Source organism: Varanus komodoensis, unplaced genomic scaffold (assembly GCF_004798865.1).
Source record: "Varanus komodoensis strain SLA01 unplaced genomic scaffold, ASM479886v1 scaffold57, whole genome shotgun sequence".
Taxonomy (NCBI): domain Eukaryota; kingdom Metazoa; phylum Chordata; class Lepidosauria; order Squamata; family Varanidae; genus Varanus; species Varanus komodoensis.
The window spans coordinates 3,181,345-3,204,729 of NW_025336182.1; the positions used below are offsets into that span (position 1 = coordinate 3,181,345).

At 60.8% G+C, this 23,385-nt stretch overlaps 1 protein-coding gene across 4 annotated transcripts; it reads left to right on the top strand.

Moving 5' to 3' along the window:
- Nucleotides 1–434: 434 nt before the first annotated feature.
- Nucleotides 435–22,499, top strand: ZNF687 (zinc finger protein 687). 4 transcript variants are annotated; one of them, XM_044449312.1, is made up of 9 exons: nt 435–664; nt 9,557–11,822; nt 12,260–12,438; nt 13,622–13,798; nt 15,018–15,180; nt 16,278–16,595; nt 17,522–17,634; nt 18,443–18,584; nt 19,372–22,499. In XM_044449312.1, exons 2-9 carry the CDS (start codon nt 9,585–9,587, stop codon nt 19,843–19,845), a joined length of 3,804 nt encoding a protein of 1,267 aa, XP_044305247.1. In that variant the 5' UTR covers nt 435–664; nt 9,557–9,584; the 3' UTR covers nt 19,846–22,499. The 4 variants fall into 4 exon arrangements, with proteins under 4 accessions (XP_044305247.1, XP_044305251.1, XP_044305248.1 ...); XM_044449316.1 differs by having other exon boundaries at nt 18,443–18,548; XM_044449313.1 differs by lacking the exon at nt 435–664 and adding an exon at nt 4,883–4,991.
- The last annotated feature ends 886 nt before the right edge of the window (nt 22,500–23,385 follow it).

Here is a 23,385-nt window from a genome sequence, read left to right on the forward strand (position 1 = left end):
GCAATTTCTATGCCCCTTCAGGCAGGCAGGCAGCCAATTAAATTGAAGGCCCGCCTTCCTGGTGGTTTCAGCCATCCGAATTGCGCTATTTAGCCGCACGTTAAGTGACATCCAGTAGAGCCAATAGTCGGGGAGAAAGCGCAGGAAATGAGGCCGAGCTTAGCCAATGGGCGTGGGCCGGTGTGAGTTTCTCCCAGCTGATCGAGACTTTCCTCCCGTCTCGAGGGCCAGAGCGACGAAACGAGTACCAATGGATAGCGGATGGGGCGGGCCGAGCGGTTGAGCGGCAGGTCTCCGAGCCAATGGAGCTGGACGCTTGGCCCGGCTCTGCCCCTCGGATTCCCCGCCTCCAATGAGGAGCGACCCAGGAGAAGGCGGAATACCCTCCCCGAGCCCCGGCCAGGGGAGAGGGCTCCGCTCGTAATCGACGTGCCTTCCGCCCAATGGGACGTGACGGACTCCGGCGGCCACGCGCGGAGTGGCAGCCGCCGCGCCAATCCGGAGGCAGAAGGGGGGGAAGCAGGAAGCGGCCGAGGAGGCGGAGGGCGCTCTGCAGTCTGGAGAGGGGCCTTGGGGGTTGTGGAGCCGCCGGACCCCCTCCGACGCCGGCGACGCCCCCTCTCCCCTCGCCACCGGGGCGCTGACGGGACCCGGAGCCGCGCAGGTAGGCCCGACGGCCTTCCCCTTTAAGGGGGTGGGGCCTCGCCAGGGCCCGCCCACGAGGCCTCGCTTGATGTGGGGGGAGAGCCCCTCAAAATGGGGGCGATGCGCGACCTCCGGGGAGGGGGAGGGGGCCGGGGCCGGGATCGCCCGCCGGCGCCGTGCGGGGCGGCCGGGGCGGCGATCGGGGGCCGTGCGCGCTTCCCTTTCCCCCAGCGCCGAAACGCGCCCCCGCCCCCTCCCGCTCCCGCCCCGCTCCCGGGAAAAGCAATGGGGAAGCGCGGGGCGCGGCGGGCGATCCGCGTTGTCCTTGTGCGGGAAATCCGCCGCTCCGCTCCCCTCCCCTCCCCGGCCGCGATCATCCTCGGAGAATGGACTGGGCGGGTGGCCGGAGGTCCCCGCACATTCCCCAACTCCTTCCAGGCTCCTCCCTCCCCCCCCCCAAATATCCCCGGAGAAAGGAAGGTGCCCCCACCTGCGAAGCGTCCACCCTCCCCGGGGCTCCGGGCGAGTCTCCTGGGCTTTTCGTGCAGGTGGGGGCTTCCGAAGACCGGTGCGAATATTAATTCCCACCTGTTCAGATGTGTGCTTGTGCAAGTCCTGAGGCCTCACAAAGCGAGGCTGGATGTTTAAAAGGGGCGGTTCATATTTTGTGCTCTGGAGTTGAAGGGATGGGATGCCTGCCTTCTCTCAGAATCCCCGATCTTTCTTTTTCTCTGCCCCACCCGATCACTTTGCTTCCCTGCTCTTGCTTCCCTCTTCTCAAGCCTACAAAAGGGGAGTTTCTAGATGGCATGGATGAACCCAACCGTGCTCCCGCCCCAGCCTTGCGAATGGTACCCCAAATGAGTTGGAGAATTGAGAAGCAGTTTCTCAAATTTGAAAAGGAAATAAGCACTCAAGCCAAACAGAACTGCTCCAGAACACAAACATGGCACTCTCAAGCACACATCTGGTTTGTTGTACAGATAGCAAACGAGCAAGCATTTTGGGCAAAGGATAGGCTTTTTTCCTGTTTGGGGTAATGCACGTTTGCAGAATGTTGTGTGGAAGCAGTTTCTGTCCCCAAATAGGGAATAAATCCCTGGAGAAAAAAGGGATCAAGGGAGGGGCTCCCCCTGGTGTATTACTTACCTCTTTAGTCTAAGTCCAGAAAAATGACTTCGAAAAAAGACAAGTGTGTTTGGGGAATTTGAATTTGCTAATACATAGCTAACAATACAAATTAAACAATATTGGGGGGGGTTGTTTTGTGCTGGGCAAGTCATTTGTGCAAAATCTCTGGTAGAAGGAAACTTTTGTCCCTCCCCCCACAAAGAGAAAAATGAAGCAGCTGCTGGGGATCATGGGCAAGAGGGTGGGATGCCCCTCATGCCCTGCTTGTGGATTTACTGTGGGCAGCTGTTTGGTCTCTTGAGGAACAAAATATTGAAGGAAAGGAAAGGGAAAACTCCTTGATTCCTCTTTGTCCCTTCTAAACTTTTGTATGGGAAGTGGGAGTTTCTATAATGGGGAGGTTGGGGGGATCATTGAACAATTTTAGGATCTCCAGCAAATGCACTGGGTTCCCCCTCCAAATACTGGGAAGATTGAAACTGCTACCGTGTTTCAAGCATATGTAGGTTTGCCTTTGCTGTGTTGATGTTGTGAAGTTTGGTTTCTTTTGCAAGAAACTTAGTAAGAGAATTTGAAGAATTAGCCCTTGCCCCCAGAACAAACTTGGGAGACTTACTAAAGGTATAACTGGGAGAGAGGAAAAAATTTAGTTTTAGTAAAGTGAAGAAGGAACTATCTATCCCCCTTTCCTGCGTAAAAGGAAGAAAGAAACTTGTATGGGAATGAATTAAGAGTTTCCAAAGGTGCAGTCCTGCTCCCCCCCCCCCATTTCCCCCAGTCAGCGCTGCTGCTGCAGGATGTTTATCTGCCTCCACATTCCAGGATTGCACCCCAGAGGTGGCTGGTGGGGAACAGTCTCTGCAAAGGTGGCACAAAAAGGGCTTGCAAAATTGTGTGTGCTGTGCGTCCCTGTTGTCATTTCATTGCAAAAAAAAAAATTGCCTTTAAACAGTTCTTGTATTGGGGTGGAGGGGCAACTAACATTTACATGATTCATCCTTGGAACTCCAGAGCTTTTCCAGATCTTGGGAGAGTAAAAAATCCCCCCCAAAAAAAAATCTCAAAAGATTGCTTGGGAATTGAGCTCCCATGTTTTCGAGGGTTTGGGGAGTTGAAATTAAGTTGTGTTTTGAGGGTCCAGCTGATGCCTAATTCCTCCCCTTCCCAAATTTCTGGGCAAATGGTACTCCTGCCCTTTTCTCTGCACCCTCACAAATTTGGTAGGAATCAGAAAATCCCTATATTTGGAATTGTGCAGCACCTGCTCCAAATCCTGGCAGAAGGATTAGGTTGAAGGTCTCAGGAGAAAGACACCAGGCATGTAGCTGGTATTTCCACTGGCTATTCCACAGTCAGGATGGCACACCTGTAAAAGCGCAACTGGACATTCTTCCATAAATTGTTTTTCCACCTCCCTTGTCTGGGGATATCCTGAGCCAGGTGGAGAAGCTCTCAGTGTCTGGGAGCTTTTCCTCACCCTGTGTGCACCTGACCTTGAGGAACAGGTAGGGGTAGAACGGATAAGTCAGCGTGTTTTTGAAAAATCCCTTTGAACACTCAATGCCGCTTTCCCAGAGCTTCAAGCAGGAGTGTGGAGAGCGATCCTCCTCAGAGAAGCAAAGTTCCCAAATGAGTCATGGGGAGGTGCCGTGCCAGGGCTTTTTTGGTCTTTGGGTGGGGTGTCTGAAGGAGGGGGCATAACTCAAGGATGGAGAGGTACCAGTCATTGAACCTGAGTCCTTCCCTGTGAAGGGTGCTTGAAGCAGTGTGTGTGGGGGGGGGGGCTTGGTGAAGGGGGGGTAACATGCACTGAACAGCCATCCTAAACATGGAAAAACAATATGTCAGAGGCCAAGTGCAGTATCACACGGAGATGCTGGCTTTCTATTTTTAGGGGTCTGTTTAAAAATGTGATTTCCCATGGCTTCCTGAGTCTTGTGTTGGGCCAGGCAAGGGAAGGCTTTCCCACTTGACTCTGCCTGCGGCGTTGAGGTGGAGACGAGTTTGTGCGATTTTTAAAAAGCACAGCTTCATCCCAAGCCCAGCAAGTCTTTCTTTATTTTTATATTAAAATTGCGCTTTTTTCTGCAACTGAGCCACAGTTTAGCTCCTCCCCCCACCCCACCTCCTTTTGCTCGGTCGCTCGGTGGTGTTTTACTTAAAGTTAGCAGATGGTGGAGGCTTAATTCTGTTAAACACTCTGGAATTTAATCGCTTGCCAGACTTCAGCTAGGCTGCCGCTGGGCTTTCATCTGGAATATGGAGCTGTTGGGGTGGAGGTGGGATGGCTAAGGGGTCCTGAGCCTGACCCACTTGAATTGGGGTCTGGAGCACGTGTATAGCATTGCAAGGTTCAGTTCCATCAAAAACCTTCCTCAGCCGGTGGAGCTGCAGAACAGGCGGTTCAGGCAGGAGGCCTCCCCAGCCCCCCTCCAGATGCCCTCGGGGACCAAAGCGGGGGGCTTCAGCAGGCAGAGCATGCCTGCCCCCTTGCCCCAAGGCCGCTCCCCTTGCCTTGCCCAGTGGTTCAGGGGCGAAGCGGATTTCCCAAGATACTCCTCCTTGCGGTACGCCCTTTTACTGCATTTTGGGGTGTGGGGAGGGGACATTCCTCAGGACCGCTCCACACCCCTCGGATGCAAGAGCGGAGGCAGGAGAGCGGCGTAGATGGCGACCCAGAGCAAGCTTTGCGGCTCTCTCATTGTGCGACTCTGCAAAAACGCTGGCCTAACATCTGACGTAGCTGCCTCGGTGGCGGGGAGGGGGGAGTGCCGCTCCGCTGAGGAATCGCCAGGCCGTTGCCCCAACCTGTGTTGTTGTTATTTGTCCATAAACTGAAATTCCCACCCTTCCCAGGCATGTTGCGTCTTGCTGCGCAAGCTGAGGAGCATAAAAATCGGGGAAATTGTAGGCTTGTCCGTTTCTGCCTTGCTATCCGGAGGGTGGTGGCAGCAATGTACCGAGGCGGCGAAGCGGTCCCTGCTGTGTGTGTGTGTTTTTCTAAGTTACCGCAGTGAGAAAGTGACACATCCCTGATTCCGGGGAACTTTCTGAACCTGGTTCTCAGCTGTGCAAGGACAGTGAGATTTTAATTACTCCCTCTGTTTTCAGAGGGCAGCGGAGCTGCCTGGCCTGTCTCCCTCCAGCCGGTCGCAGGACGGCCCAACAGGTCCTCCAAGAAAAGCTTGCACTCGTGCTCCCACCCGATACAAACGGTACGTGTGCACGTGCTGTGGACAAGGCCGGGCTGTGTATGTTCTCTGGTGCAGCTGTTGCCGGGGCGTGCGTGCGTGGAGCCGCACCAGGCAGGGGCACATGGGCCCAGCCACCCCCCTGCCCAGCTCATTCAGAATGAGGAGACCAAGCGGAAGCCTGCAGACCACCAGCACCGCCCCCCCCCGCAGCTGCCACTGCCCCCTCCCTTTTCAGAAGAAGCACCCCCTTGCTTTCTAATCTCCTGAAAAAAATAATTTGGCATCACAATAGCTTAAGTGGGATGACTTCCTCCTCCTTTTGGGGCATACCTTTAACTGAACAATGCTTGCATTTAACTTAAAATCTTCAGCTATCAGAATTGATAGGCTAGAAAGAGGTCCTTTCCTTCCCACACCCTGACTTTCTTTTTGTGCTTTTTCATGTTGATTTCCTGGTCCATTTAAAAATCCATTTAAATACCCCTTCAGCCCTACCTTCCTCCCCCCCCCCCCAATCTGCCAAAAACCAAGCAGCATTAGGAGATGAAACAGCTTGCTTTGGCCTTTCCAGATCCGCTGTTGCTGTTGTCCTTGCTTTGCTGCTGAAATACTGTTGCTGGTTTGTTGCTGTTGGAACTGCAGGATTGGTACTTCCCGCACAGTAGCTTTCTGTTAATCTGATCTTGTTTGGTCATGGTTCCAAGGAAGCGTGTGTGCTTGGAAGCCGTGTGAAAGGTCAGTGTGAGCGCAGGTGGTTTTCCAGCGTTTGGTCCTCCAAGACAGAGGAAAGAAATGGCCAGAAAGGCAACTTGGGCTGGATTTTGCCCATTCTTGGTTGTCGTCTGCTATGAGTTCCTGTACGAACCACAGCCCAAGACAGATTATTGATGAGTTGGCTACTTGCCTCTTTCCTGCTAAATTTTAACAATACTATCCATAAAAGCTGTCCATGCAGTTCCAGAGCCAGATGCTGGAGGAATTGTCGAGGTTCTTCAAAAGGTGAATAAAAGCAACCAACCCTCCTTTTAAAAACATTTGAATGCTAACCCTAAAGAATGTATTAACGCTGGAGTCGCAGCAACAAGATAGTACCACAAGGGTTCGTGGCCCATTCTGTTCCAAATACAGGTTGCAAAGGCTTTGAGGAGTTTCTATACTAGCCGCTGCTGATTTTCACTTTCCTTTCACATTATCACACCAGAACAAAAATAGTTTTCACCAGCCCGCTCTGAACTCTTGGCCTCGGTGTCTAAAATTAGCCCAGTGGCCCCCACTTCGGCTAAGCACATTGAGCTCTATTGGACCGACCTGCCGCTTTAGACCACCCGCCGTTCCTCGCTGATGTTGCTGCGAGGAGAGGCCGAGCCCTGGTGGCCCTGACCTCTCCCGTCTCTTCAGCGCTGGGAGAGATGCACGCCCCAGCCAGTTTCAGGCCGTTCTGCCCTCGTGGAGGTAGCTAGCCAGTTTCCCTCACTTTTCTGGCTAGGCTGATACCACACCTTTCAGATGGGGAGTGAGAGATGCGCACATCTGCCAGCCCAGGTGCCCGAGGAGGTGCAAAATCAGTCCAGATGTGGTGAATCGAAGCACCTGACGTTCCTTTCTGAACGGCACCAGCTCGGGCAAGTCTGGCGTCGCTTGTGTCCTCCCCACCCCATTGCATCCGCACAACAACCTTGTAAGGCAGGTTGGGAGAGAGCGACTGGCCCCAAATTAGCCAGCTGGCCTCATGGCTGGCAGGGGGGGTTCTCCCTGGTCTGAGCCCGGTGCTCCAGCACTGTGCAGCGCTGACCGGCCGTTGACTCGGGCAGGCCTCCGGCTTTGTTTTCAAGGCGGGGAGGGTCGGCAGCTGCCAAGGGCAGTGCTTTGGAAACGGCCTCAGACGCCAACCAGGTGTGCCTTTCTTTATCCTTTCCTGGAAATCCCTGGGCAGCTCTTCTGTTGTTAAGTGGCCCAGCAGATCTTTCACAGGCCCACCTAAAAACAGCAAAAGGCCAGTCTCTGCATCCCTTCTCAGTGGCCAGAGCGTAAAGGGCCCGCTGGAGCGCGTGGCATCCGCCCTTTGGGGGGCAAGGAAGGAGAGGCCCTCCTCGAGGGTTGCGGGGTCTGGGGCCAGCCATCCCTCAGCCAGGTCCCCCTGCCTCCCCCTCCGGGTCTCACGGACCCCATGGCAAAGCTCAGGGGCCAAACAGACGAAGTGGGGCGAGCAGCAAGCTCTCTGGAAGGTGGGCCTGGGCTGGGTGCGTGGAGTGCGGGAGGCGCAGGCCTGGTTCCTGCCGTGTTGCTTGGCCCCGTGGGAGTTGGGTGCTTGTTTTCCTCCGTGCTGCACGCTCCCAGCGCCTCCCTTCACAGCTGTCCCTGTTGAGCCCCGACCTCGTGAGCTCATGCTGGGGAGCCGAACCGGGCAGTTGCCGTGGCCCCTCGCAGTGGAGCCGCAACTGGCACGCCTGCCTGGCGGAAGCCCAAGGCCACCCGCCTCCTCTCCGTCGCCCCCTTCCCCTTTCTCTCCCCGGCCGCCTCGTCCCTTCTGCTTCTGGCCTTTGCTCTCCTGGCTTCTGCAGGGCTTCCCCCGAGAAACTTCCCCCTCCAGGTCAGGCTTGCTTTCGGACAGGTTCCGGGTCTGCTGCTCAGCGGGCGAGAAGCGCCCCCCCCCGCGCCCCTTTGCCAGGGCTTTTTTGCAGCTCCAGCCAGGGGCGAGCCCCAGACCTCTCCCCTCGCCTCTGCCTCTGCTGCCCTCCCGCCCGGGCCCCCCGGAGCCTTGCCCCTACCTGCGCCCGCCTCCCTGCCATGAGGCGCCTGCGCCCCCGTACGCTGCGGGTGGGGGGGCCTCGTGAAGCGTGGCTGCACGGAGGCACGTGAGGGACCGTGCTGGGCGGGGGCAAAGGTCCGTCTGCACACACGCCCCCCCCCCGCTCCCGGCCGTGGCGGCCAGGCGCTCCTGGGGGCCTCGGCGGGCAGGAGGCAGGGAGCCGGGAGCCGCACCTGCCCCTCTGCCTCCAGCTCCCGGCATCCTTGGCCGTGCGGCCCCGAAGGCAGCTCTTCCGTTTCGCGACTGCGGCTATAGCTGCCCCTTTGCCAAGAGCCGGGCGAAGCAGCACCCCGGGGGGGGGGGTCAGCGCTGGGGTGAGGACGCCTGGCCTCCCACGCGGCGGGCGCTCAGGGCTGGGGAGCAGGGGCGCTGCGGGGCTGGGCCGGCCTCCTGGCCCTCGAGGCTTGTGCACTCTCAGCCTGGAACGGCGGGAGACGCACCAGAGCCTTTTGTCAAGCCGCCCCTTCCCTCCCGGCAGACCTAATCCGCTTGCGTCAGGCCATGATTGGCAAGGCGACGGCTCCTCCGGGCCTCTGTCGCCGCCACCGAGGTGGCCGAGAAGCTGGGGAGGCCGGCCAGCAGCATTTCCAGGCACCTGTCCGGTGGCTCCAGTGGGGGAGGGGAAAGCACACCTGAGGAAAGTTGCGGGCTTGCCTTTGTCTCTTGTCCCTCCCCGCTTCTTTTCCCCCCCTTCAAAAGCAAACCTTTGTGCAAGAGATCTCTCTTGCGGGACAGAAAGGCAAGAGAATAGGCTGTTTTCCTTTTTCTTTGGAGCAGCAGTCTCCAAATAACCAAACTCCTCCCTGCCCACCCCTCCCCCGCCCTCTAAACAAGGAAAAACCTGGATAAGAATTAGCCGGAGCACAGCAGTGGCAAAAACCAATGAAACGTATTGTGGGATCAGCCGCAAAAACAAACAAAACAGAAGCAAGGATTGCCTGCCTGACTTGGAAGAGCTGGTCTCAGGAAGCAGCATCTGAAGGAGGCTTTTTAATCAATGTACTGGTCGCCTTTTTGGTCTACTTCATGAGACCAGGGGTATGTGTGAACACTCTGCTCCAGCTCGTATCCAGAGGAGTTTTACTCCCTGGACGGGGGGTGCCGGCAGCCACCATGCCTAGGAGCGCTCGGTAACCGCTCCCTCCAGGAACACGTCCAGTCCCCCTTTGGAAGCTCTCTGGGTCGGCAGCCCTCGTCCCACCCGGTGCCAGTGAGGTCCCTCGGTTCAGCTCTGTGGGACGTGCGGAAGTGGAGCCCAGCTGTAAAAGTGAGGTTGTCCGGAACAAACGGATACATTCGGGCCGAGACGCAAGCAGCAGCCGTAGCCACGTGTGGGTCACTTCTGGACTGCGCTGGTGCTCCCGTTTCCCTTCCAGGAAGTTGTTGAGCGTGTCTTTTCAAACCAGGGGGAAAGCCGGGCCGTGGAGGTGGATACGGCGCCCACGCCCTTGGCATGCAGGGCGGCTGCCGGGTCTGGACAGGTGCGAGGCTCCCGTCGGCGCGGAATCCTGGGCGCCCCGTAATTTTGAGCACGTGCCTCTGCCTTGGCCCCGACACTTGCAGGCCGCCGCCTCCTGGGGAGCCCCCTCCGTGGCAGGGCTTCTGCCTTGGGCACCAGAGGCCCAGGTCCCGTCCTGGCGCCTGCGTACAGCTGGGTGAGGGTGCAGTCCCACACCCCGGGAAGCACTGCCACGGAAGGTGCTCCTACTCGGCTGGGCAGAGCAGTGGCCTCTTGTGTCCGTCCGTAACCGTTTCTCTCTCTTCCCCCGCCCTGTAGCCTTCCGGAACCTTCTGACACCTTCACCATGGGCGACATGAAGACCCCAGATTTCGATGACCTCCTAGCGGCTTTTGACATTCCTGACATCGACACGAACGAGGCCATCCACTCCGGCCATGAGGAGGCGGAGGCGCACATCAAGCCCATCCCTGTGGAGAACGTGGTCCCCGAGCATGCGCTTCCCCACGCAGACATCACCACCGTCAGCGTCATTGTGAAGAACACGGTCTGCCCCGAGCAGCTGGACGTGGTGGACGGGCGCGTCAAGGACAGCCACGGCATCGGGGCACGCCTGCTGCAGAATGGATTCGCGGCCCCCGAGGTGCCGCACGCCTCCCCCGGCCACCCTGCGGACGTGGCGGCCCCCGCCAACGGGGAGTGCTGGCCACCCAAAGAGAAGGGGACCAAAAGCTTGGACCTCTTCTCCCACTTCAGCCCAGATCCGCACGAGGATGGTGAGGCCTGCCTCATCGACCAGCCCCGTGAGAGCAAGCCCAAAGAGAAGAGCCTGCCGGTGCCTTCCCTCTCCCCGCCCCCCGTGCTCGCGTCCGTCCCACCCTTGGACTGCCGGGAGAGCTCGGGGGCACGTCCTCCGGCTTTCCCGCAGGCGTTCGACGCATGCCCGGTGGGTGGAGCAGGCCTTCCTCTGACCCCACCACCACCTCCTTCTCCCCCGGCACCTCTGGTTATCAAGCAGGAATCGGACTGCGAGGTGCCCTGCCGGGGGGCAGGTCCAGTGGGCCCGCCAAAGCCAGGTTCGGTTTGCTACTCCACGGACGATTCCCCCGTCACGCCCTGGCCGGCCTCAGAGGCGAGCCTCGACGGAGGCCCCAGTGGAGCCCCGGATGTAAAGTGTTCCCCCGCCAGCCCTCCGGAGCAGCTCCTGAAAAGCCCCCCTTTGGTGAAGGCGAGCCCTGGGCCTGCCCTCTCCCCAAAGCACCCCAGCGGGGCTGTCCTGAAGGAAGAGCCGGTTGAGAAGCCCCTGCTCTGCCCCCCAGGCGCGCTCGGCAAAGAGGAGGAGAAGTGGGAGGAGGACGAGAACGACGACGAGGCCACCGGGTCTCCCTCGTCCAGCTCCTCACGGCCGCTGAAGGTGAGGATCAAGACCATCAAGACGTCCTCTGGAAGCATCACCAGGACCGTGACGCGGGTCTCGTCGGACTCGGAGCCCGGAGCAGCCAAGCCGCCCCTGGAGCACAATGCGCAGGAGGCCGGCGCGGCCGCGGGGGACGCCCCTCTCCCTGCCGTCACAGAGAAGGAGGAGGCCGCCGCCGAGCCTCCCAGCCCCAGAGCGGTGGCGACGAGCCCCCGGAAGGTCCTCGAGGGCCCCAAGGTCGTCAGCGTGCAGCTGGGGGACGGCACCAGGATCACGGGGACGGTGCTGCCGGCCTCCACCATCCAGAACGCCAGCAGCGCCATGCTCATGGCGGCCAGCGTGGCCCAGCAGAAGGCCGTGGTGCTGCCCGGCAAGGCCGTGGCCAAGAACATCATCAGCCTGGTGCCGCAGGCCCTGCCCAAAGCCGGGGAGGCCAGGGCCACCAGCGGCCCCGCGGCCCAGCCGGGCCCCGGGGCCGTGGCCAACCAGAAGGTCAACGGCACCACGGTGGTGGTGATGCAGCCGCAGAAGTCGCTGCCCGCCGTCGCCGGCACGGTCATCTCCCGCAGCCAGTCCAGCCTGGTGGAGGCCTTCAACAGGATCCTGAACAGCAAGAACCTGCTGCCCACCTACAAGCCCAACCTGCTGCCGCCGGCGGACTCCAGCCTGGCGCTCCCGCCGCTCGGCTACCGCTGCCTGGAGTGCGGCGACGCCTTCGCGCTGGAGAAGAGCCTGGCCCGGCACTACGACCGGCGCAGCATGCGCATCGAGGTGACCTGCAACCACTGCACCAAGCGCCTGGTCTTCTTCAACAAGTGCAGCCTGCTGCTGCACGCCCGCGAGCACAAGGACAAGGGGCTCGTCATGCAGTGCTCCCACCTGGTCATGCGGCCCATCGCGCTGGACCAGATGGTCGGCCAGCCCGACGTGGCCCCGCTGGTCTCCGTGGCGTCGCCGGGCGCCGGCCGGGCCGCCGGGGTGGCGCAGGAGGCCGTGGCCCTGGCCGGCGGGGCGGGGGGCGCCCCCCAGGAGCCGCCCGTCCTGCCCCTGAGCGGCGCGGCCCCCGAGCCGGCGAGCACCAACTCCTGCCAGTGCCTGGAGTGCAAGGAGCAGTGCCGGGACAAGGCCGGGCTGGCCGCGCACTTCCAGCAGTCGTCCGCCTCCACCGTAAGTGGCCGGGCCCCCTGGGGAGGGGCGGGGCCCCTTCTGGGGCGGGCAGTGGGCGGAGGGGAGGCTCTCTCGCCGGACCCCCTTCCTGGAGCAGCGAGGCAGATGGGCAGCGGCTGGGCCAGGATCCGTTCCCGGCGTTGCACAGCCCCCTCAAGTAGGGGGCCGGGGGTCAGTTCACTTCTGCATGGGGCACTCGGTGGGGCGGAGAAGTCTCGCCGACGTGGGTCTGACGGAGCAGTCGCTACTCCCCCGAGTTGCCGTGGAGCAGAATTCCCTCTCGCCGCAAGGGACCCGCTCTGACCAGGGCAGGTGGGCCTGGTCCCCGCAGACCCCCGTGGGGCAGACCCAGTCCCAGGGCCGGCCTGCCCCCCCCCCCCGCCCCCGCGATCGAAGTAACGCTCGGCGCCTGTGTGCCTCTGCTTTGCTCCCCAAAGGTGTGCAGCGTCTGCCCCATGATCATGCCCAACCGCTGCAGCTTCGGCGCGCACCAGCGCATGCACAAGAACCGCCCGCCTCACGTCTGCCCGGAGTGCGGCGGCAACTTCCTCTGGCCCAGCTTCGAGGCCCACCTGAAGGAGGCGTGTCTGCACTTCTCCCGGAGGATAGGCTACAGGTAGGGTGGGGAGGGGCCGCCCCGCTGTCCCTCCGCCACGTCAGTGGCTTGACAACGGAAGTGGGCGCCTGGCCCCGGACCGAGCCGGAAGCGCACCCTCCGCTCCCGGGGGACAGCAGCTTACTCCGCGTGGGGCTGTTTGCCCCCGGAGCGCCTGCCGCGGGAGCGGGCCTTCCAGACCAGGTGGCCCGTGCGTCGGCCCTTGCAGGGAGCTTGGCCACAGGCTGCCCAGCTCAGCACCTGTGACCCAAGGGCTGACCTGGACGTGCCCCGGGCCTTCGTTCCCATGGAGTCGCTAATCCTGGTGTGTTCTGTACTGGGGCTGTTCGGGTGAAACAGAGAGAGCTCAGCGAATGAGGCTCGGCGGAGGCCTCGGCCCGCTTTCTCCTCCCTTCTGCCTTTCGCCCGCGGTGGGTGCAGGGGGGAGAAAGGCGGAGCGTGGGCTGAATCGAGGCCCCAGCGAGGGGGCAGCTTCACCGCTCTGCCTCGAGTAGGACTGGCGGTGGGAAGAGGGCGGAACTCTCGCCTCGCCGTGTGTCTCTCTCCTTTTCCAGCTGGTTTTGCGGGAGAAGGGCGGAAGCACAGCAGAATCGAGCAGTTCCTTCCCCAGGCACGGTTCAGAGAGTCTCCTTCCCCTGCCGCTCTGGAAAAGCACGTAGGGGACCCCCACAGAATTGGCACAAGGCTGCGATCCCAAGGGTCGGCCAGGGATGGGCCGAGCCAAGTCGCCGGCCCCGTGGCCCAGCGTCGCAGAGCGTCAGTGCGCCGGGCGCAGAGGGCCTCTCGGAGGTCTTCTGCTTCGTACGCTGGCGGGTCCGGGGCCAAAGGATGCCGACGTTCCAGCCAGGGGCCCACGCGGTGCTTCCTCCCACCAGTCACAGGCCTTTCTGTCGCTGAGACAACAGAACAAAGCCTCAGGGTCCCCACAGGAGGAAGAGGACAGGGCGGAAATGCGGGGCCACCATGGCCGCAGCAGAGCGTGGGGCTGATTTGACCCCCGCGAGTGGAGCCTTCCTGGGCTGCGCAGGGGCTGCTGGGGGGGGGGGGCCCCGCCCCGGGCTCCTGGGGGGGAGGGGGGTGGTCCCCCCCCCCAGGTGTCTGGGGAGGCGTGCGTGCCAAGCCCACGGTGGCCCGGGCGCCCTGCTGTGTGGGGCCCCCTTGACCTCTCTGCTCCGGCCCTCAGGTGCCCAAGTTGCTCGGTCGTCTTTGGCGGGGTGAACTCCATCAAGTCCCACATCCAGACGTCCCACTGCGAGGTCTTCCACAAGTGCCCCATCTGCCCCATGGCGTTCAAGTCGGCGCCCAGTGCCCACGGCCACATCTACACCCAGCACCCGGGCTTCAGCAACCAGCAGTCCAAGTAAGTCGGGGGGCTGCCCCACCTCTGCCCAGGGCTCCCTGCCGGCGTAACGAAGGCGGCTTGCAGCGGCGGAGGAGGGTGGTGGCCGGGGCTGTGCGGCCCCACGCCTGGCGTGGAGGCTCCTCTCCAGTCGCCCTGAGACTGGCGCTCGGCGCCCTGAGACTGACGGGCACGACAGGCGAAAGGACTGCTTTGCCGTGAGGTTAGCGGGGACGGCCCTGCTCGTAGTCCCCTCTGCCAGGGGCCTGCGCTCCGATTCCAAAGGCAGGGCCTTCCCTGGGGTGGCCCCCCGCCTCCGAATTCCCTGCTGAAGGTCACAGCTCTGCTCGCTCGCAGTGAACATGGAAAGAAAGGTGGCAGCTCCTTCCTAAGGACCCCAAAGCAAGCGCAGGTGGCTCTGGGGAGAGAGAAGCGGGGGTGTCCCGATGGGTGGGATGGGAGTGGCCACTGACCCCGGCTGTCGAGCCTCCTCCCGGAGGGGAAGTGGCGGGGAGGCCGGGGGCAGGAGTCTCCCGTCGCGCTGCCGCCCTGCCTGCACTGGTCTTGGCGGGCGCGGGCTGCCCAAGAGCCCCGAAGGCCTTGGCGTCGCCTGGCGTGGAGCAGCCCCGTTCGGCTGTGTCCCACGTGGGGCCGCCATGAAGGTGCCAGACGCCCCTTGCTCCGCTTGCCGCCACCGCCCGGCACACCGGCCCCTCTGGCAGCCCTCTCGTTGTGGCCCACTGGTGCAGGCGAGCGGCCCTGGGGCCCTTCTGGGCGGCAGCAGGGCAGAGGGGAGGCAGGCAGGCAACGCGCCGTTCCGGATGCTGCGAGGAGGGTGGGCTTGGCCGGGGCGCGTGGGGGGGGGGGCGCGGGCACCCGGCCGGGCTGAGCGACCGGAGCTGTCGCTTCAGCCAGCGAAATGCCTTTCCACAGGAAGAGCCAGGTACGCGGTAAACCCTCGCTGGTTCTGCTTCTCTCGCGCGCTTCCGTCCCTCTTCGTGGGTCAGCCACCTAGTCGTTCCGTGGCTGCGATGCGCCCCCTCGAGGCAGCGCACGGCTGGCCTGGGAGGTCTTGTGGGCAAAGTGGCCCGCTGGCCTCTGGCATCCTCCGGCCGCCAGGCAGGGCCCCCTCTGTCTCTCCGGAGCCACGGCGGGCGGGCCGCCCCTTCCCGCGCAGGCCCCCTTCCCCGCCTCGCCCGGCTCCTGCTTTCCAGCGCCACTGTCCCTTCCTCCTGCCCAGGATGATCTACAAGTGCGCCATGTGCGACACCGTCTTCACCCACAAGCCGCTGCTCTCCTCGCACTTCGACCAGCACCTGCTCAACCAGCGGGTGAGCGTCTTCAAGTGCCCGGACTGCCCCCTTCTCTTCGCCCAGAAGCGGACGATGTTGGAGCATCTCAAGGTGAGGCCTGCGGCAAACACGGCAGGTTCGGGTCAGAATCAAGGGGATTTCCATCCCCCCATTTCTGCTCCCTTGGCCACAGGTACCACTTGCTTCCCAGCCCTGGGAATGGCTCTATTTATTTACAAATTGATTAACTGCTTTCATCTCCTACCTTTCTCCCATCGTGGGGCTCCAGGTAGCCACGCGGGTTCCCTGGTGGTCTCCCCTCCACGCTCAGGCCGCCCCAGAGCTGTTTAGTTTCAGCAGGGCAGATGCCTCACGTGGCTTCAGCCCAGGCTGAAAGCCCAGCCCTTTGGCTCGGAGGGGGATGCATGGCTGCCTCCAATTCAAACTTCAAAGGTGACTTTGAAAACTTGAGAACCTCTCCACCGGCAGAACTGAGAGGAGATGGGCAGAATGAGTCATGACCCTCCTCCTCCTCCTCCTCCTCCTCTTTTCTATAGCGTCTGTAGCCAAAGCGCTCTAGGTGGGTCACGGCATTAAGTCACCCATCCAGATTCCAACCAGGCCCGTCCCTGCATAGCTTCCCGGATCAGGCAAACTGCTTCAGACTGCTTGGAATTAGCACTTTAAGTATTTTGCAATACGGGAGAAGCACCAGAAAACCTAAAACAGGATACTCTTTATAGGATGCAGATGCCTGTCTCATAATTTTCATTATTCTAAACAGTTTCTGATTCTTAGAGCTAATGTTTGCAGAATTCGAGTTCCTAAGAATCGTAGCTTTCATTAAAAAAACAACAGTGAAGTTACGGTTCTCCTTGCTGCAAAGGGAAGGGTGCAGGCCGCACTTGCTGAATTATCCGAATTCAGAAGAGATCTGCATACTATTCCCCACAACTGGGGGTAGGAAATTGCGTCCTCCTTTTGCCCCCTGCCCCATGGCAAGTGGAAGTGGGCAGGATGGGTGGTGCTGAGCACCAAACGCTTCCGTGCAAGTCGATCGACCCCCCGAAAAGGCCAAGTGAGTTCCTGGTGACTCCAGTTCTTTTACTGAATGGAATCTCAAGAGGGCTGGGAATGAGGGGCTCGCCAAGGCAGCCCTGCCCCACTGACGCCTCCTCTCCTCTCTTCTCCTCTCCTCTCGGGAGCAGAACACTCACCAGCCCCAGAAGCCCAAAGAGGACCCTGTCAAGAAGCCCCCGGCCACGCCGCTGACTCCCAAGCAGGAGCCCGCCGAGGAGGAGCCCCCGCCGGCTGCCCCCAAGCTCTCGGACCCATCCTCCTCCTCCTCGGAGGACGAGGACCCGCCCAGCTCCCCGGAAGTGCGCAAGAGCAAGCGGGGCGGCTTCCGGCGGAAGGCCGAGGCGGGGGGGCGCTCGCGGAGCAACGGCTGGACGTGCGGCATCTGCCACTCGTGGTTCCCTGAGCGGGACGAGTACGTCGTGCACATGAAGAGGATCCACGGGAAGGTGAGGGTGCCTGGGGCAGCGCCCCGCTGGACCCCTGGTCCCGGCCTGCGCCTCGGGCTGGGAGACAGGAGGCCCCCCCCCCGGGGACCCCGCAGTGGCAGACAAGGACCCCGGCCTTGTTCCCGCGTTCGGTCCTCCGCCAGCCGCTTTATCCCAAGGGTGTCAGCGCTGAGCGGCCGTCTTAGGGAGGAGCTTTTTCTGGCCTTGCCTGCAGACCGAACCCAGAGCCTTCCGCGGGGAAGGTGGGTCCCGTCCTGCTGAGCGGTGTCTCAGCCAGGGCCAAAAGCCACCGGCGGGAGCAGGCGATGCTGGGGAGACCCCGGGGGGGGGGGGCGGCGTCAGAGGTGCCGGAACCCTGGGCAGGCCCACGTCGGCGAGCGCCGGCTTGAAGCGAGGCTCGGGGCATAGCTTGAGCATGGAATCGAGCGACGGCCGTGCTGCTTGGCAGTTTTGGATTGCAGGCTGACTCGGGGCTTCTCAGAGGGTGGGGAGGGGGCCCTGGGTGGGGGGGAACAGATGGGGCTCCCTTGCGGCAACACCGGCCCAGTCTGACCCATGGAGGGCACAGGCCGCTTTCCTTCTGCCCTCTGCGGTCCAAACCACGAGCTTTTCTTGGTAGCCACCGATGCGTCTCCATTCACCACGGTTTTTTTTTTTAATGCTGAAGCATCTGCAGTACTTGAGTATCATCGCAAACTGGGAGGGGGATGGAAAGCAGCGGAGTGAGAAGGGGAGGAAGAGGCCAAGGTGCCGAAAAGTGGGGAGGGGGAGAGAGGCGCGGCATGGGCCAGGGCAGGGCGGACCCTCTGCAGGGCTGCGGGCCTGGGCCTCTCGCTGGACAGATGCGTTGCGGGGGGCTGAGCTTGGGGACGGTAACTCACTCGGTGCGTTTCCTCCTCCTCCTCTTCCTCCTCCGACCGAGACAGTGTGTGAAGAAGTTCCCGTGCCGCCTCTGTGAGCGCTCCTTCTGCTCCGCTCCCAGCCTCCGGAGACACGTCCGGGTGAACCACGAGGGCATCAAACGCGTCTACCCCTGCAGGTACGGGCCGACCGTGTGTCAGGGGGTGTGTGGCGCCCGATTTCGTGATGCTGATTCGGCTGCCCCAGGGCTAGGATTTCAGCAAATTTGGGGGCAGTTCTTGGAAGCGCTGGCAGGGGGTGGAACTGGAATGCCCCGAGGGCATTTCCACTATCTGGATGACAGGGATTGTTGTTTGGGGGCTGCTTGGGTGCAAGGAAAGCGAGTTTCTAAGTACCCTGAACTCTGTACGGGAGTTGTAGAACTCCCTAAGTTAGGTATTTAACTGAAGCTCTTACCCAGGGGTCCTCAAACCTTTTCAATAGGGTTTCAAGCCTGTTTTTGTCCCCATGAGAGCTGGGAGCTGGTTAAAAAAATTAGAAACTGGTTTCCTCCCACACCGGAAGTCTCAGTTAGCAACGTGAATGTGGCTCGGATACTAGCAGCGGCCGCAGGCTCGTCATCCCTCGTGTGACGTCCTCCAGTTATGTTGGACTACAGTTCCCATTTCCCCCAGCCAGTACAGTAATGGCTGATAGGAGTCTTGACGGCCCTGGGTTGGGGAAGGCTGTATCAGCCCTCGCCCAGCTCACATCGCTGGCTGCGCGATACCCACGTAAGCCCCGGCCCGTGTGGGTCCGGGGGCCCCTTACTCGGCTGGTCCATGGGGGGAATGGAGGGCTGGGGCTGCAGGGCGGATGCTCAGCGTCGCTCCGTGTGCTCTGCGGAGCGGCCGTGTGCTGCGAAGGGGGCCCGGGGCTGCCGCTTCTCGGCCGGGATGCCTTCGGCTGTTCGGCTGATGTCCCCATCTCCCCACTCCGCTCCCCAGGTACTGCACGGAAGGCAAGCGCACGTTCAGCAGCCGCCTGATCCTCGAGAAGCACATCCAAGTGCGTCACGGCATCAAAGTGACCGACGAGACCCGGAGCCAGGAGGTACTCATCACCCGCATGGGCTCCAGGAACTCACAGGTACAGGGGCCGTGTCCGGGAGGCCCTTCCCCTGGCCGGGAGACCTGGAACGCTGCAGTAAGAACCTGAACTGAACTGGACGGGAAACTCCGTTTCCTCCATGGCTCCGTTTGTAATTTCCAGTCCATTCGGCGCTCAAAGCTTGGCACACTCCTTCACAGAGGGGCGCTTGGATCGGGGACCCTTCCATTCTCAGATTAAATTCATTTAATGGCGCTTGGAGTACTTCTGAGGGTGATGTGAGAGGAAAGGGCAGGGTTGCAGATGCCGGCCTGGTTAGCATAACATTTCTTTTGCTCGTGGCAGGTCAGAAGTTTTCCTCTGCAACAATGAGGGCTAGTAACCTGTGGCTCAGAATAGAGTTGAAGTTCACTGTGTTGGGTGATCAGCAGTGGCAGATTCGCGGGACAAAGGACGAGCAAAGGATAGGCTGCTCCAGGTGAAGGCTAGCCGAGGGGGCAGCGTGGAATAGGCAGGGCAGTGGGGGCAGCTTGAGAGAACAGTGGGCGGGGGAATCATGCCATCGCGAGTTCACACCTGACACGGTGCGTCTCGGCGTTCTTGGCACCCTGAGGGGTTAGTTGCATTCTGGTTTCTGAACCTTTGCCGCTCGCATCCCAGGGCTCTTTCCTCGCCTCCTGTTCCTGAGGACGAGAATCCAGCCGCTGTCCTACCGTAGGGAAAGTCGCTGCGGCCAGTCGTGTCTGCACGGGGAAGCGGGGTCACCCCTTCAGCACGCAGGATCCGGCGCATTCAAACCCCCCGTTCTTCTTCCCCCGCCCCACAGGCATCGAGCCGGAAGCACAAGCTCTCCTCCGACGAAGGGGACTCGTGCAGCGAGGAGCCCGACAGCAGCACCCCGCCCTCCAAGACCCACAAAGGCGACCGGAAGTCTCCCCACCACTGCCACAAGTGTGGTTACGTGGCCTCCTCGGCCGCCGACTTCCAGGAGCACATCCCCCAGCACAGGACAGGCGCCAGCGCCCACCAGTGTCGCGAGTGCGGCCTCTGCTTCACCTCGCAGGTCTCCCTGAGCCGCCACCGCTTCATCACTCACAAGAAGAGGCGGGGGGCCGGCGAGGCGGAGGACGGCGGCTCCCGGGGCAACCCCGAGGGGGGCTCTCCCTCGGCCGCCGAAGGGAAGCTCTCCTGCACGGTCTGCGGCAAGGGCTTCGACACCCAGCTCAACCTCAAGACTCACTTCCGCACCCACGGGATGGCCTTCATCAAAGCCCGGCAGAACGTGGGGGCCGAGAACTAGCCGGCCGGCGCGGCGAGCGGTGCCCCCGCTTTATCCACAGCGGGACGACGAGGCCCGGGCCGGGCCAGGCCGTGGGGAGTCTTCCGTGCCCCCGCACTTCTTCACAGGTTGGGTTGAGGAAGCCGTGACGATGGCGAGGGACGCGGGGCGGGCTTTTGGGGGAAGGCTGTTTGCAATCCTCGCTCGGCTGCTCTGGTTGTGGGCATCTTGGCGCCAAGGCCTCACCTTGCCAGGTGCGGCTCTTACCCGTTTCCTTTGTTTTGTTTTGTTTTACTCCTTGGGGATTCAGTTGGCGAAGGTCGCGCGGCAGTGGGAAGGAGGGCACGCAGGCAGCCAGCCAGCCTCGCAGCACTCAGGAAGCGGACTCTGAGCCCCGCCAGAGGGCAAGCCCAGCGGGTGGGGATTATCCCCAGGGCCTCAGCGCAGCTGTACAGACTTCATGCCCGCGCCGTTCCTCACCAGGAACGAGTCAGCCTCCCTCAGCCCGGTATCTTCCCGCTCTGCTCGCCGGGGGATTTCAGGAGCGCAGCTGGAGGGTGCCAGGGTGAGGCGGCCGCCTTCGGGTCTGTTCGTTGCCCCACGACAGATAATGCCACGGAGGGTGTTCTTCGCCTCCTTGTTCACCCCGCCTAGCCCCAGGTAGCACGGCCAGGTGCTGTTGGAGCAGCTGCCTCACCCACCTCGCCGTGTCTCGTGTTGCGGGGAACTGCATCTTACGGTAGAAGCGTCTTTCCTTTCTTCCTGTCCTTTCCTGTCAGAGGCTCCGTAACACCAGTCTTGCTTCTCTGGTGCCCCCCCCCCCCCCGGCCCGTTCTCACGCGTCACTTTGCTGCAGGTGATGGTTTTCCACTCCTTCGCTCCGTCAAAAGGGTGGGCTACTTCTTTGATGCCGCAAAAGAATTGTTCTTCCTTCTTCACCTATTATCAGAAAAGCCCGATTCCTTTTGTATGTTTTTACCAAACTTCCCGAGCCATTCCATAAGGTAGACCAGAAGAGAACTCCCCAGTTTCTGCAGCCTTGGTATTGTTGACTCCCAGTCCCTCCTGTGGCAACTTCCAGGTGCCGGATCACACCTTCTCAGCCTCTGTCCACTAGCAGTCCTTCAGAAGGTGTCTGAATGAAACTCCCATCCTATTGCAGCCGCACACACCTGTGGGGTGCCAGGTTTGAGGGGGCTAAGCTGCGACCAGGTTAGTAACTCCCAGCTCTTGGCAACCCTGCCTGCCGTACCATCGCCTCCGCTTGTAGGAAGCTGGGGAGAAGCCGTGTGTGGGCAGCAGCGACCCCCTGAATACCCAGAAGAGCTTTCCGAGTGGGTCCAGTTACAGATGACTTGCTTTGCTGTATGTTGGGCACCCTTTCCCAGCCCCCAGATGCTCTGAACAGCTCCCGGCATTCATGGCCGTGTTGGTGGGGTTTGTGGTCTGGCCCAGTGGAGAGTTGGGAGAAGCCGGTTTACAGGAGGGCTGGGCGTTCCCTCTGCTGCAGGGATGGGGAAGGCCAGCCCGCTCCAAGGTGGTGTTGGCAGGAAATCGTTTGTCTGACTCCACCCCACCCCAGAGCCTTGGGGGGAAGGGGGTCCACCATGCCGACCAGATGGGGGTCCTCCATCAGCAGTAGGCCTGGGGGCTGCAAGCTCCGCCAGCTGCGGCCTGCTCTGGACAGGAGCGGTGGACTCTGGAGGGCTTCGGAGTGTCGACAGAGGGGCGTAGCTTGGCTGGCGAGTCCGCTCCGTTTCGGGTGACAGCAAAAGGTGCGGGTGCTCAGCTCGGTGTGCCCCACGACAGGCAGCCGTGACTTCGCATCCCGCATCCTCGGTGGGGGAGGATTTTGTAGCAGGGGCTTTTTCCTGTAGTCTGAACTGGTTTGAGGCCAGAATAGACCCCCTGCGTGGGGGAGGTGGCTGCCCCGGTGCCCTTCAGTCCCTCACCCCCCACGTTGCACGTACCCTCAGAGAGCGGCGCTTGAAATCAGTGCAACGCGTCCTGGAGAGCAGGGCATAGGCCCTTGTTCCGAATGCCGGGGACTGGGGGCGCCCTCATCTAGCGCTGGCCACGGGGAGCGTCTCTTCCACTGAGCAGACCTGCCCGCGCTCGCTCACACCTGCCTGGTGCCCTAGGCGGCTTCTTGGCAAACGGTGCTTTGCCCCCTCCTGGGGCTCCCGTCTTCCCCCCTCCTGCAGCCGGCCTTGCGGAAGGGCGAGGGCCGTCGTCCAGAGGGGCCATCGCCTGCCGCTCACTCATCGTGGCTTCGAGTCCCCATGACGCCCTTTCCCTCCTGTCGCCGCCACCTCCCCAACCCTGCTTCCCTTTTATTACTGGCGGACAAGCATTCCTAGATCATGTGACCAAAATCTGGCAAAATTGGCACCCCACGCCCACCCACCCGCCCACCCTTTGATCCTAACCAGTGTTGACCTTCAGATTTGGATAATGGCTTGGAAAGGTGTCTGTTCGTATTTTAACCTTCCCTCCATGCGCCCCATGAAATCATGTCCGGAACGTGGGATTCCAGTTTGGGGCCGGAGCGAGCATCTTCTGCCGATCTCTTTCCTTTGTGCACAAGTGATTATTTTAGTAATTTGATTTTCGTTTGTTTTTGACTCATCACTAATGCAACCATGTGTCCTTTGAATAAATCTTGTAACACGCAACTTTTGAAAAAGCAAACAGTCCTATGACTGTTGCAACTTCTTATTTCTGAAAATAGTCACGCTCCTAGTACTCGTTTAGAGGCCGTTTTCTATTTGGCAAATGGTTAGAGTAAAGGGGGCTAAAGAGGGGTGGGGTCAGCATTTCTTTTTACTGTTTTTTTTTTTTTAATCACATATCAGTGACATACCAAAAAAGTAGGTAAGGAAAAGAAGTTATCACTGTGTATTATGCATGTTCAGAAGGGAGGGTGACAGTTGATATAAAGCTGCTACAAGGTAGAGCTCACTGTTTAGTGTTGATTCCCCTGATCTTACTCCTAGGTGTTGGGTTGTATAAAGGACGCACCTGGAAGTGGATGGAGGGCCCTGTGGGAGGAGGTGGGACGACTGCTGGCTGCTGCCCTCGGTTTGATTCGCTCCCAGTGCCGCCTCCGTCCGCTGGGAAGCAGCAGCCACAGCATGCGGCGAAATTTCCCTCCTAGCCAGTGTGTTCGCAGTACGTGGCTTCCATTACCTAGCAGCCAGACAACATAGCCCATGGGACACGCTGCTGTATGTTCGATTCTTTTGTTGACTCTTTGTGTCATCTTGGAAAAGGAAAGGCTGGATATTGTTGATGGCGCACAGCCTATCCCATAAGCATCTGTTCCCTCCCACAGCCCGCTCGTAAAAACCCCCATTATTCCCAAGTACAGGTTGGCTCGGAGTGACCAGAATCCCCTTTTCCCCTTCAGAAGGGCAGTGGCCATTCCTCCGTGCTAACGATCCACCACCAAGTGGAAACCCGAAGCACAGCTGGCCCTGTTTTGGGCCTAACAGCTGTGACCAAACACACAGCCCAACTGTGTAAGATCTGCCGGCTTGCACACTTTACCTAAAAATTTTG